The 13402-nt window shown below is 36.4% G+C and overlaps 1 protein-coding gene across 2 annotated transcripts in view; it reads left to right on the plus strand.

Annotated features, from left to right (window-relative positions):
- Positions 1-13402, plus strand: part of STAM (signal transducing adaptor molecule) — a 57955-nt gene that overhangs the window by 15572 nt on the left and 28981 nt on the right. For both annotated transcript variants that reach the window (XM_004014248.6, XM_012188447.5), the window contains one exon: positions 13317-13392. In XM_004014248.6, the coding sequence (XP_004014297.1) occupies positions 13317-13392 (76 nt within the window). The remainder of the gene's footprint in view (positions 1-13316; positions 13393-13402) is intronic.

Below are 13402 nucleotides of genomic sequence, written 5' to 3' on the forward strand. Positions count from 1 at the left end.
CAAGATTTGAGGAATCGTCTCATTTAGGTTACTCCTTGTAACAGTAGGGACAGCATGACCAGTAATAGTATTGATATTTTAATTTTTCACCCTTGTCCATATTTGTCTCCTAAAATCTAGTTTTTCCCACTGATTTTTAAAATAAATTTTATTGAGATATAGTTGACTTACATGTTGTATTAATTTCTGCTGTACAGCAAAGTGATTCACTTTTATCTATATATATTTTTCATATTCTTTTCCATTGTGGTTTATGACAGGATGTTGAATATATTTCCCTGTGCTACACAGTAGGACCTTGTTGTTTAGCCATCCTCTGTATAATAGTTTGCATCTGCTAATCCCAAACTTCCACTCCTTCCCTCCCTCACATCCCTTCCACTTCGGCAACCACCAGTCTGTTCTCTGTGTCTCCGATTCTATTTCATATATAGGTTCATTTGTTTCATACTTTAGATTTCACATGTAAGTGTATCATATGGCATTTGTCTTTCTGGCTTACTTCGCTTAGTATGATAATCTCCAGGTCCATCCATGTTGCTGCAAGTCATATTGTTTTATTCTTTTTTGGGGCTGAGTAATATTCCATTATATACACACCAGTCTTTATTCACTCATCTGCTGATGGATATTTAGGTTGTTTCTTTTCCCACTGATATTTAAAGTCATCACTGAATTCTCAGATACCAAATTTTTTGGTTATTTCTGTATTCTTGTCTTTGTCACATCTGCACATTCGACTCAACTAATCATTGACTATGGAAAGAGACAGTTTAGGAAAGTAGAATTGTAAACTTTTTGGCCTACAGACTTTTTGGTAATACAGGGCTTTCTAAACAGTGCAGCAAGGGGATTAACTGAGTAGTGGTTTTCTCCACTCTGGGCTAATAACGTCCAGTTATGAGTAGCCACGTTTATCTCTTTGTGCCACACAAGTGCTGTCTTATTTATATACTTTCCTGTGAAGAATGTTTGAGAGCGCTGCTAAATCATGCTGGATTCTCCTGGTTGTAGTATGAACCCTCTGATGGTGCCTTCTCAGGCTCTTCAATTCCTTTTAATTAGACGTAGTTCCTTAAACTTTCTCTGATCCTTTTTTTTTTTTTAACCCAGCACTTTTTCTTTCTTTTTTTCTCTCACAGCTTCCAAGTATCTTTATGTGACTTCTATATTTTTAGCTCTGATTCTGTTTACTCAAGCACTACTCCCATGGATGCAGCATAGTTTCAGAATATCCCATGTTATAAGCCTCAGTCTCACCATCTAGAATCCTGAACTCATATCCCTTTTTGCTTTAGACCTCCATTCCCTCCTTTGTCCTCACCTCTGTTAAAGACAGGGTTATTCTCATTTCTGCTTAAACCCTCAGGCTCTCCCCTGCATTTAGCTTCTTACTGAATTCTGTCAGTTTGATCCATGATCTCTTTCACGATGTTGATGTCAGAGTCTCCTTAGTTAAGTTCCTGAACTTGGTCAGATTAGGCAGGAAAGTTTGTCTTTAAGGCCTTTCTGTCCCTTCACTTGAGATCTTTTTAGCCTATAATGTGCTCCTCCTGGCAGGCTCCTAAAGTCGTGGCCTCATCCATCCTTTTGTCTTTGCATTTTAGTATCCTCAGTCTTGTTCTTTCCGGCCTGGTTGCTTCCTTAATTTACTTGAAGTTCAAGTGGCTGCTGCATGTTGCTTGTCTAGTCCTTTTTCTCTATTTCTGTTGACCATACTTTACTTGAGCCATCCTTAACCATGCTTAGACTAGTGAATTAACCTTGTCTCTTCCTTCTGTCTTTTTCTGTCCAGTTCTTATAACCAGTTGCCATGTGACAACTCTGACCATGTTACTCCCCTGTCTTCCACTGAATTAAGCCTAGAACCTCCTTAGGCCTCTGAATCATTTATTTTTCATGTACTTCTTTTGTACTCACTCTTCTTTTCAACAGGCTTCCCTGGTGGCTCAGTGGTAAAGAATCCGCCTGCCAATGCAGGAGGTGCAGTTTCGATCCCTGAATGGGGAAGATCCCCCTGGCGGAGGAAATGGTCACCCTCTCCAGTGTTCTTGTCTGGGAAATCCCATGGATGCAGGAGCCTCCTGGGCTATATAGTCCATGGGGTTGCAAAAGAGTCCGTCATGACTTAGTAACTAAACAGCAACAATACGTTCTTTTCAACTCAAATATTTGAGTTGCCAGTGCTTTTTAGCCTTTTGTATTGCTTTTGGTCCCTCTGTTCCTTCAGTGGGGAATATTCTCATCTCTGTTCTCAGTGGTGTCTCATATCCTCCAGACCCACTTTGGATATTATTTCTTCCATAAAGCCTTTCCTTATCCCAATGACTCCAAAATCTAAATCCTCAAAGCACGCTATCAAAACCATTCTTGTTTGAATTTTGTCTTGTGTAATAGTAATTTATATGTGTCCAGTAGATGTAGATTTGTAGCTTGTTATGCAGAGGAAAGCAAATAGCCTAGTGGTTGAGGGCATGGCCTCTGGGATGAGATCTGGGCTGGGACCCTGCTCTGACTGCTTAGCTGTGTCACCGGTGGACATAGTAACTTTAGTTTGCTACTTGAGAATAAAAACAGTATCTTTTTCATAGGGGGTTTATGGTGAGTGCGAGATTAGTTACTACGTGCAAAGTGTTTATAATAGTATCTGGGGCATGGGTAAGTGGGTGCACCTCTGCTTCTTTTTGATTAAATTGATATTGTCTGACAGTTTGTTGAGGATGAGGTATCCACCTAGCTCCATCCCTGTGTGTTTTGGAGATAAAGCTTTTATCTAGCATTGCAGTTGGAAAGTCCCCTCCTCTCTTCACCCCATCAGTTTTCATTTTATCTGTAGTTTGGTGTTCTTCATTTTGGAGATGCTTTTTGTAATAATATGGTTAGTGGCTTGAAATGAAAAGACAAACTCCCTTTCATGACTAGAAATGTTCCATATTTTTCTAGTTAATAAATTTGAACCCATCTAAAAATCCCATATGATACGTTGTGAGGATTTAAAGAGATCAATTTGTTTTTCTGCAGCTAACATCATTATTAGAAACTCTAATTTGTTAATTTTATTTCCTGTTTTTTTCTTGTGATGAGAACTGTGAAAAGATGTACTCTCTCAGCAACTTTGAAACATACAACCAAGCATTGTAACTATACTCTCTGTGCTCTGCATTACACCCTCAGAACTTACTTGTCTTGTAACTGAAAGTTTGTACCTTCTGGCCCATTTTACTCATTTTGCCCACCCCTCCACCCTTCCGGCAACCACCACTGGGTTCTGTTTCTGCGAGTCTGATTTTATTAGACCTCGCATACCAGCGAGGCCAGACAGCGTTTGTCTTTCTCTGTCTCGTTTCAGTTAGTGCAGTGCCCTCAAAGTTCCATCCATATTGTCCTCAGGTCAGGTTTCTGTTGCCTGAGAACCTAGATATGTATTTAAAGTGTACTAATTTGTTGCTTTGAACAGTTGTGTTTTATTTGTATTTTGTCGTTATCTAGTATCAGTAGGTTTAGACACCCGCTCATTTTAAACTTTTTTCATATTTACTTTAGAGGGCTTTCTCTCTCTCAGTATTTTTCTTTAATATTTTGTTCTCCTTTGGAGATTTTAATTGACATTCTGCCAAATCTGTGAATTTACTCGGGAAATGTTCTCAGCTTTGCTAATTTAAATAGAGGGGTGGTTCTTTTTGTTTTTTATTAATATGTTTTTCCTCTCCTCTTTCTTTTCCCTTTTCACTTGTTTTTTCTTCCTTAATAGTTCTTGCTCTCTGGTTCCTCTAAAGTCTCATTACGTTAATTTTCATGCAGTTATTTGTTTATGTAAATGTGATATCTCTTTCTAGCTCTTGTTAATAGAGAATTGTTTGAAAAGGACTATATAATAGTTGAGATACCACTGTAATCTCACTAGGGTTCAAAGTTTGTTTATGTGTGTGATTTCTCTTTAAAAATAATGTTTTACATACATATCTGGTTGTATTTTTACCTTCTTGCTGTGCCTTGACTTCATGGTAGGAAATGAGCATTAGGGCCACATTTTGATTTTCATGGGCCCTCAGCACTTTTGTCTTCCTAGGTCCCTTTCTCTGTAAAAAGCAATAAAAATATTTTATGGCTGCATTATTGCAAAGACAAATGTATTATTATACATGAAAACATTTTCTTTGGTCTGAGTTTGTGGCATTCAGTACATTCACATTACTGTGAGATCATCTCCACTATCCATCTCCAGAACTTTTCATCATCTCAGGTGAACTCTGCTTGTCAAACAACTTACCATTCCCCTCTTCCCTTGAACCTGGTAACCATTTACAGTTCTGTTTTAATTTTTTTTTAATCATTTTATAATTAGGTATATGGAAAACTTAGGGAGATCTGGTTTATATTGTCTAGGAACCTAGATATGCTTAGTATGGGTTGCTGATGGTAGCATACGAATATTGAACATACATTTATTGTAGATTGTTAGTGAAGTATTCTGAGTACCTGGTGTGCTTTAGAAAAGGTTGAAACATGTCACTGGTGTGAAAGGAAAAGTGGGCATGAGTTTTCCTGAGACTGGTGTAGAAAGGGCAGGTTGAAGTATGCTGTTCATAAGGTTATGTGTGTACTAGGCGACAGTCTAGGTTTTTTTTAAAAAACATTGTCAAAAAATAAACATTGTCATATGGAGTTAATCTGTGATTTTATAAAATGTACAGATCTATTTAAGAGGATGGATTTAGGGAAGAGGAGGCAACTTTAAGAAAAACATTTCTGTTTTTGTAAGATCTGTTTATTTTAATCAAAATGATTTGTTACCAGCAATATATTGTAGAATTATTTAGTATATAAATAAAATAACATATTAAAGTGTTTATCCCCTAAGAAAATAATATTTTAAAATCCTTTGGCACTTTTTAAAAGAAAAAAATTCTTTCTTGTAAACTGTTTTGGAATTGTGGTCATTTGGAAAATATTCTCAAGTTTTAAGGGGAAATGAAGAGCCAGTTATTGTGAAATTTCATTTACTCAGAGAACTGTGACCAGGAACATGGTTCCAGCAGTCTTTCAGAAAACCCTCCTTAATTATTCCTCTTTGAACCACACATATGTGTGTATTTGTTTGTTGATTTATAGAAATATTTATGCTTATATAAATATCTACTTTTTTGTTTCAAAAATAGTTACTCACATGGCTGAAACATTAAAATAACTTATAAAGGTAAATATTGACAAAATAACTCCTGTCCTTATTTCTCTCCCCCATCCTCTGTAGGTAACCACTTCTGTTTCCTTGGTATCTTTCTATTGTTCCTTTATACAAATACGAAAATAATTTCCCCACATTGGTAGGCAATAAACATTTGTAATTACTTAATTCCTTAACGTATCCTGTCACCCTGAAGTGTTTGAATATGCTGAACTTAAAACTTTAAAAAAAATTATGAAATTTTTTTTTCTGACTTCGGAAGATATTCACATGATGTTTAGTGTGCAGTTCCAGTGTCTGAGTAAGTTCTGAAAAATGCTTAGCTAGTGAGGTCATATGATAGACTGAAAAGTCTCTGTTAAAAATCAAGAGAACGTTCAGAATAATAGTAGCAGTTTTCTTTAATGTGTCTTCACATAATAAATAGCTTTTTTCTGTTAGTTTTGATTGATTTGTTTATAATTTCATATGTAAAAAAGATAGATGTGAGAGTACGTATTGATTACCCACAATAAAAAATGAATATTCTGTAATTGACATCCAGATTAATTTGTACTATTGTTTTTTATCTTAACTATCTTTGCTTAGACAAAAATACAGTTGACTGAGAGTGGAAAACATGATAAACTTTTCTCTGTACTTGGCTAAGGGATCTATTTAGATAGTAAGTCTTTTGATTTATTCACATAAAATTAGAAGAAGAAAATGATAGTCGTTGATAGTTCATGGAAAATATGAATATAAACCTTTGGGAAAGAGTTTGTTAAAAATATTTTTCATTGGCGTTATGTTGTCTTTTCCTGGACCTGGACTTTGACTATCTTTGGGCTTTAACCGGAGGTTGATAGAATATGTCTTGATTTTTTTTTTTTAAGGGAAAAATAATCTCTCACCTAGGTGTCTTCAGATTAGAGCGTAGCTTCAAACAGATCTCTTCCAATGTTTTATTTGTGACAGTCATACCCTCAGTTGACTGGCCTTAGGTCTTGAAGTCTTTCTTTTATTGACTGTTTATTATCTGTGTTAGGGACTTTATACATACCTCATCTGTTATATGAATTATGTATATATTTTTTCCATTGTTCATTTGACTTTGTTTTCCCATTTAGAAGTTTTTGATTTTTATATAGCTGAATTTAACCAGTTTTCTGGTTTTCAGAATTTTGAGTTATGTTTTCTTTATAGTTTCAGTTTTTGTTTTATGATTAATGTACTTTGTTTTTTTAAATAGCATTTTAGATTTACAAAAAAATTTAGCCAATAATACAAAGAATTCCATAACCCACCCCCCTTATATATAGTTTCCCCTATTGTTAACGTCTTGCATTAGTGTGGTATATAGTATAAGAAATGAATCAGTGTGGTGGTGGTAGTGATGATGGTTTAGTCTCTGAGTCATGTCTGACTCTTTCGACCCCATAGACGCTAGCCCTCCAGGCTTCTCTGTCCATGGATTAACCAATGTCTGTGGTTTATATTAAGGCTCACTCTATATTGTACAGTTTTATGGGTTTTGACAAGTCCATAATGACATACATCCATTGTTACAGAATCACACAGGGTAGTTTCACCAACCTTAAAATGTCCTGTGTTCCCCCTGTTCATCCCTCTCCTTTCTCTTGGAACCTCTGGCAACCACCTTTTTTTTTTTTTAAACTATTTCTGTAATTTCCCCTTTTCCAAAATGTACAATTAGGAGCATATAGTATGTATCTATTCATGTGCTGCTACCATGTGGTTTTAATTATTAAAACCTTATAATACATTTTAATACTGGCAGGGCTGGTTTTCTTCTTCTTCTTCTTTTTTTTTTTACAGTTTCTTAATATTCTTATCCCTCTCTACTGTTCTCACATAAACTTTTGGATTGGTCTGGCTAGTTTATGAACAGAACTATTTTTTTAAAATGGGCTTAGTTTTAAATGAATAGTTTTTTGATATTAAAAATTTCCTATCTGAGAATGTAGCATATCTTTCTGTTTCTATCCTTTAATAGTGTTTTTAAGTTTTCCTGTTAACAAATCTCATTCATTTTTGGTGAAGTTTTTTAATATATTTTATCCTTTGGTGGTTGTTTAGTCACTAGGTTTTGTCTGACTCTTTTGCAACACCATGGACTGCAGCCCACCAGGCTTTTCTGTCCATGGGATTTCCCAGGCAAGAATACTGGAGTGGGTTGCCATGCTCTCCTTCAGGGAGTCCTCCTGACCAAGAGATTGAACCTACGTCCCCTGCCTTGTCAGGCAGATTCTTCACCACTGACGGACTAGAGAAGCCCATTTTGTCCTTTTTGGTGCTATTTAAGTGAAGCCTTTAACTGCTGGTTTGATGGGAAATTTCTTTTTTAAAATAGACTGTATTATACCCTAAAGAGGGTACACCATTTGTAAGGGGAAAGTGATGTGATGATTCAGGAGAAATTGGTAACAGCTGTAGGTGCCAAGACCTTGACCAGGCAGTGGGATGTGGGTCTGATTAGATCTGATATTTCCATCTTTACTTGCCCCAGACGATGATTTTCCTTTTGTATTTTACATGGTTTTTTAAAGCACCATGTATTCAGTAGAACAGGATCTACAGAGTCCTCATGACTCCCGAGATCATTTCACAGATGAGGAAACTACAGCACTGAGATTTTAATGTGACTTGTTTGAAAGTTGTAGAGGCAAATTGAAAGTCAGATTTCTTTACTCAGGTTATTTTTACCAGTTTTATGTTTTTTCTCACTTCTTTGTGCTGAGTCCTCAAGTACCTATGGTGCATGCTTATTTAAAAGTCAAAACCATGAACTAAGTAAGACGTACCAGTTGTTTTTTTCAGTTGGAGTTTAAAATTGCTCTGCAATGTTGCATTAGTTTCTGCCGTATAACGAAGTGAATCAGGTGTATGTATATGTGCATCCCTCCCTCGCAGGCCGCCCTCCCCTCCTCATCTCAGCCCTCTAGGTCTTCACAGAGCACTGAGCTGAGCTCCTTGTGCTATGCAGCAGCTTCCCACTAGCTACCTATTTTACACTTGGTAATGTATATAAAATGGGCTTCCTAGGTGTTTCAGATGGTAAAGAACCTGCCTGCCAGTGCAGGAAGCACAGGTTCGATCCCTGGGTCAGGAGAGTCCCCTGGAGAAGGAAATAGCAACCCACTCCAGTATTCTTGCCTGGGAAATCACATGGACAGAGGAGTCTGGAGGGCTGCAGTCCATGGGGTTGTAAGCCTAGTGACAGAAAAACAACATACTGATTTTATTAAGTTTTTAGTGATTCCTCTTTCTCACATACATGATATAACCTTGTGTTTTGTTTGACTTATATATACTTCTGTGTTATATGATCTGGGAAATTCAGATATCGTACTAAATTTAAGAATTCAGTGAGTGTTCTCTGCATTTCTGTTAATCCTCAGTGTTTCTGCTGAAGTCCTTCCCAAACATGAACTTGTTCTTTCACTAACCAAATAACGTAATTTATATACTGTGTTCATGTTCTTGGTCGTCTCATAAGAAATACCTATTTAATAAGCTTAGAATCGAGAATTTGATTATTTCTATTCAGTGTTTTGCCCTTTTCCCCTTGTGCTGTGTAGACTGTGTTTTATGTAATGTATATTACAAATCATTTATGCAGTTTGAATATGACATTGAATATACAGTTATTAGTCATTTCAGTTCAGTTTTTTTGTATTTTAAACTTCTTTTATTGTTAATGTAATGCCTTTATGCTTTTGAAAGTCATCCTCTAAATTAGACTTCCTTTAGCATTCCAAGTGGGTTTATCTTATCTGTTAATTAAGTATTTTTTACTTTGATCAGCAAAGATTTGAGTTCTCATCTCTTTCAGTGTATGCCTGCTAGGTACTAAGACCTGTAAAAGTATGCACACATATATTCCCTCCCGACTCTACAATGTCCTTAAATTATAGTTTGTAGTAAAGTACTTTTTATAGCATATAAAATGAAAATGTAAAATTTAAATCACTGTAAAATAGCTTTGAAAGCTAAAGCTGTAAAAGTAAAACTCAGTAGAAGAATAGGACACATTTGTGCTTTCTAGAACTCACATTGAGTGTCTCTAAGTCCCTGGCACGATTCTGGGAGTAACGTAATAACATACTGAACAGGAAATGTTGAAGTCCCCTTTTACAGATGAGGTCTGTCAGGCCTTGCATCTCTTTCTCCTGAATCACAGTGCCGCTTTTGTCTAGCAGTGGTTCTCAGCCCAGTGGTGTCGCTCTGTTAGGAATGGTTTTGGTTCTCACGATGACAGGAGGTTACTACTGACATCGATTAGGCAGGGGCCAGAGATGTGATACGCCAGATAGTCTTACATGACAAGAATTTTTCTGCCCCTATTTAGAAACACACAGCTAATAGCTCTGTACCTTTTCAGTCCTGCCTCAAAGGTGATGAGAGGTTAACCATGCAAACACATTTGTGAGTTGTACTATGGATTGTTATTACTGTTACTTTTTTTAAAAAACTGTTTTTCTTTTATATTTACAATACTTTAAGGGAAATGCCCTATTGTTCTTCTGTCAGGCCCCATGAGGGGAATAATAGAGGTGGTATTCTCATTTTGAAAAGTTGATTGATCTGAAGTCATTGGTTTAGTAATAGATGCAGTAATTAGAATTTAAATTCACTGCTCTTTGAATGGTAATAATTTCCTCAAGCGTATAAAATCTTATGACAGTTGAACCTGATATCTTTATGGTACAAAAGTACTTTTCATCTGAGATGTAGAGATGAGACTTATTTGAAATAAGAGACTTCTAAAAAGTTGTACAAAGTGTAAGAACTCATAAATCTTGACTCCTTTTATCCAGCAAAATCATTGAATATTTTTGTCTTTCTCTTTATATATTAATGGAAAGACCTTTTCAGGTAATCTCACTAATTGATAACCAGGGACAAATGTTGAGCTGTTTAACTGTCATAACTGTACAGCAACATACCTACAAGTAGATAGATATTTACAAATAATGTGACAGTTTTGGAAATGTACTCAGGGCTCTTCAAAGAGATTTGAACTTTCATTGTCCTTTGAAAAGAGAATTGCAGGAATGCAAAATTAGTTTTCGTTTTCTTTGATCCCGTGAGTTGCATCGCATGCGTGTTTAGCTTCCGGACTTAACTGTGTTCTTTTGCAGCCCCCTCCATTTATTTTTCCTGAAAACTTGGTCTGCTATCCACTGAGTGAACTCTGTGTGCTGTCTCAGAATTTCAGTTCCCGTTTCTCTTGCAGAGTGTGAATATCTCCCCACACTGAGTGTAATTGTTCAGGGTATTCATATTTTAAACATGGCCCTACATATACCAGCCATCTTCTTCGCTTAACAGTTTTGCTTCAGTAATTGAGGAGAAGTTGCCCGTATCGAGCATACTTGAGAGATGGTAGGTTATGAGTTCCAACTGGAACTCCCTAGCAAGGAAAATTGATTAACCACCATGTTTGCCTTATACCCTGACTTTGGAAACCCAGGAGACAATATGCTTCCTTTACATTTTACAGTGGTGTGATTTACGCTGTGGCCATTTATCACATCTAAGTTAAGAGCATTATTTGGGGCTGGAAAAGGTGAGGGAGAATTCTTTCCTTGTTCTCGTCTGTATCCTAGACCCCTCCTATCTTTTTGTTTTTCCACCCCAAGGTACGGAAAAGTGTGGATGAGTCTTACAGATTGCTTTAAAATACGAAAATGGGGTTTGGGGAAGGGTTTTGAGAGACATCAGGATTTAACTGATTGGTGGTGGAATCTGGTGGTAGTCCCCTCTAAAGGCACGTGCAAATTTTATCTTAGCAGGCATTTTTATGAAATACTTCATCTGTATGTACCATCAGTCTCTTCACATCCTGTGCTTCTCGCCACACTTCTTATTGTGCATTTTTCCCTTACCATGCAAGTTTCAGAAATAAATTTTGTGAGAGCATGTACATTTTCCACATGGGAAGCAAACTCAGTGGAAGATGCAGAAGTTGGTAACAAACAGAGCTTTATAGTGAAGATTATTTAGTCATTCAAAATAGTAACTATTGTACAACAGTGAAAAGTAGTGTTTGTCCCATTTGACTCAGTGACTTTTTCTTGAGCATTGGCCATGTTGTAAGCATAGAACCTAAATGATGAGAGTGGTGTGGGGGGAGAGGATAGACAGGGACCCCCTCCTAAATCTGTCTTTTCTCTGAAGCCCACAGTACAGTGTGTTGAGGTGGATTGGAGTAATGTTGTGAATAAAGAAACTGACTTTGATGCTTTAGTTCACCAGAACTGACACATGCCGAGGCAGCCGTGTCCATTTGTGAAAGGCCTGTTTTCTTATCTGGCCTAGGATATAAGGAAAAGACATTAGAAGCCACAACTTGATGCAAGTACTGCCTTTTTCTCTCACTCTCGTATGAACTACATGTCCGAGATCTATGCATAAAAAGATAATATTTGGATGAATATAATTTCGGCTGGGGTGACACGCATCCAGTTTGCCTTGGGTAGTTTCACTCTGTGCATACACTATGCCTGGTTAGCACCGCCTTTCACTCTCAGAGGGGCACGTGTATACGTGATAAATTGTACAGATGCTGTGTTTGTAGTCCACGTTCATTTATCGTCGAGAGGATAATAACCAGGGGACGCCTACTTTAAATTCACTTACAACTTTTTTTTCTTTTCTTTTTTATGGTTTTTCATAGGATATTTTTTTAATGGGAGGATAATTGTTTTACAATGTTGGATTTCTGCTGTGTTCAAAAGCGTGAATCAGCTATAAGTATACATATAGAATCGCTTATAACTCTTACGCCTTTTTGAAAACAGTATTTTAGCCATTATTTTTTGCTGCATAGTAAGATTTAATAGTGGTATGTGTATACATATACTTCAGTTTCACTTCTGTATTTTACTTATAATCTTGTGGAAATACTGAAAAGATAACTTAAAAAAACACGGAACAGAATGAGGTAGTTAATACTAGTGTTTTGTGGGTCATTTCTGTTGTTTAATAGCACCAGTTTTATATACAACTCTGAATGGATTATTTTTTTAGCTTAATGTACCTAAAAAGATAATGCTTTGTTAGCATATATGAAGTGTTTATCAGGACTCAAGCATTCTAGTTCACTTTCCTGTTTGGCATTATCCTTTTTATGGCTGCCGTAGCAAACTGTACTTTGGTGTCAGACATGTCTTTGCTTTGGTTTTTAAAATTGGCTGTGGCAAAATGTTTCAGCAGTATAGAAATGAGTGAAATAAAAAGTACAAGATCCATTTGAAAGTGCCTTTCTCCATCCTCCTTTCCACAAGTCCCTGCAATTTAGATTCTTTTTTTTTTTAATGTGATTTATGAACAGTACATGAGAAATTTCATTTAAACCTTGGTGGTAAAGCAAGTATTAGGAATTATTTTCTAAAAAGTTTTACTCAGAGTGCTGAATCACCTTTGGATCATTATTTTTTAAATAATTTCAATTTTAGTATTCAGATAATCCTTTTTATATTTGGCCTCTGCCATACTTTGAAGTGATAGTTTTGTGTTTGTCAACATGCTTTTCAAAAGTGCAAAAATTAGCCTGCTAAAATCCTAATTTCTGTCCCCTCCACTCAGTGAGATCACCGTTGTCTTCCTGGGGTCACTTTGTCTGCACTGAGACACAGAAACTGCCTGTAGACAGAAAGCCTGTTGCAGTATCTGCAGTGCCCCTGTGTAGAAAGTTGAAGCAAATGTCTGGTTTATCTGTTTTGTATTCTTTCTTACAGAACATCATTCCATGCTACCTGTGGCCTAACATCTCAAGTGTATTTTAAATATATTTTTCCAGTTTTCTGATTATTTACAACAGGAGTTCCACTTATTCTATCATGACTAGAAGTAAAACTCTTGATCTGTCATTTTATTTTCAAAACCTTCCAACCAGAATTAGCTCCGAATGCCTAGTCTATGATTGCTAAGGATAGAGCCTGTTAATTTTGTTGAAAAATTTGAAGGAACTTTTTAGTGTACAGTTTTTCAATTGTGTCATTAATAAAAATTAAAATTCTCTACCAGGTTCTCCCATTTTATATCACAGCTTATTGCCTTTTATAGTTAAGGTGAGAGGGGGAAGCAGAATATACAACTAATTGTTACACTTTTCATTTTTTAGACCTAAAGATTGTCTTCGGTCTATTATGAAGAGGGTAAACCATAAAGATCCTCATGTGGCTATGCAGGCTCTCACCGTGAGTGATT

The sequence above is a fragment of the Ovis aries genome, chromosome 13 (genome assembly GCF_016772045.2).
Source record: "Ovis aries strain OAR_USU_Benz2616 breed Rambouillet chromosome 13, ARS-UI_Ramb_v3.0, whole genome shotgun sequence".
NCBI lineage: Eukaryota > Metazoa > Chordata > Mammalia > Artiodactyla > Bovidae > Ovis > Ovis aries.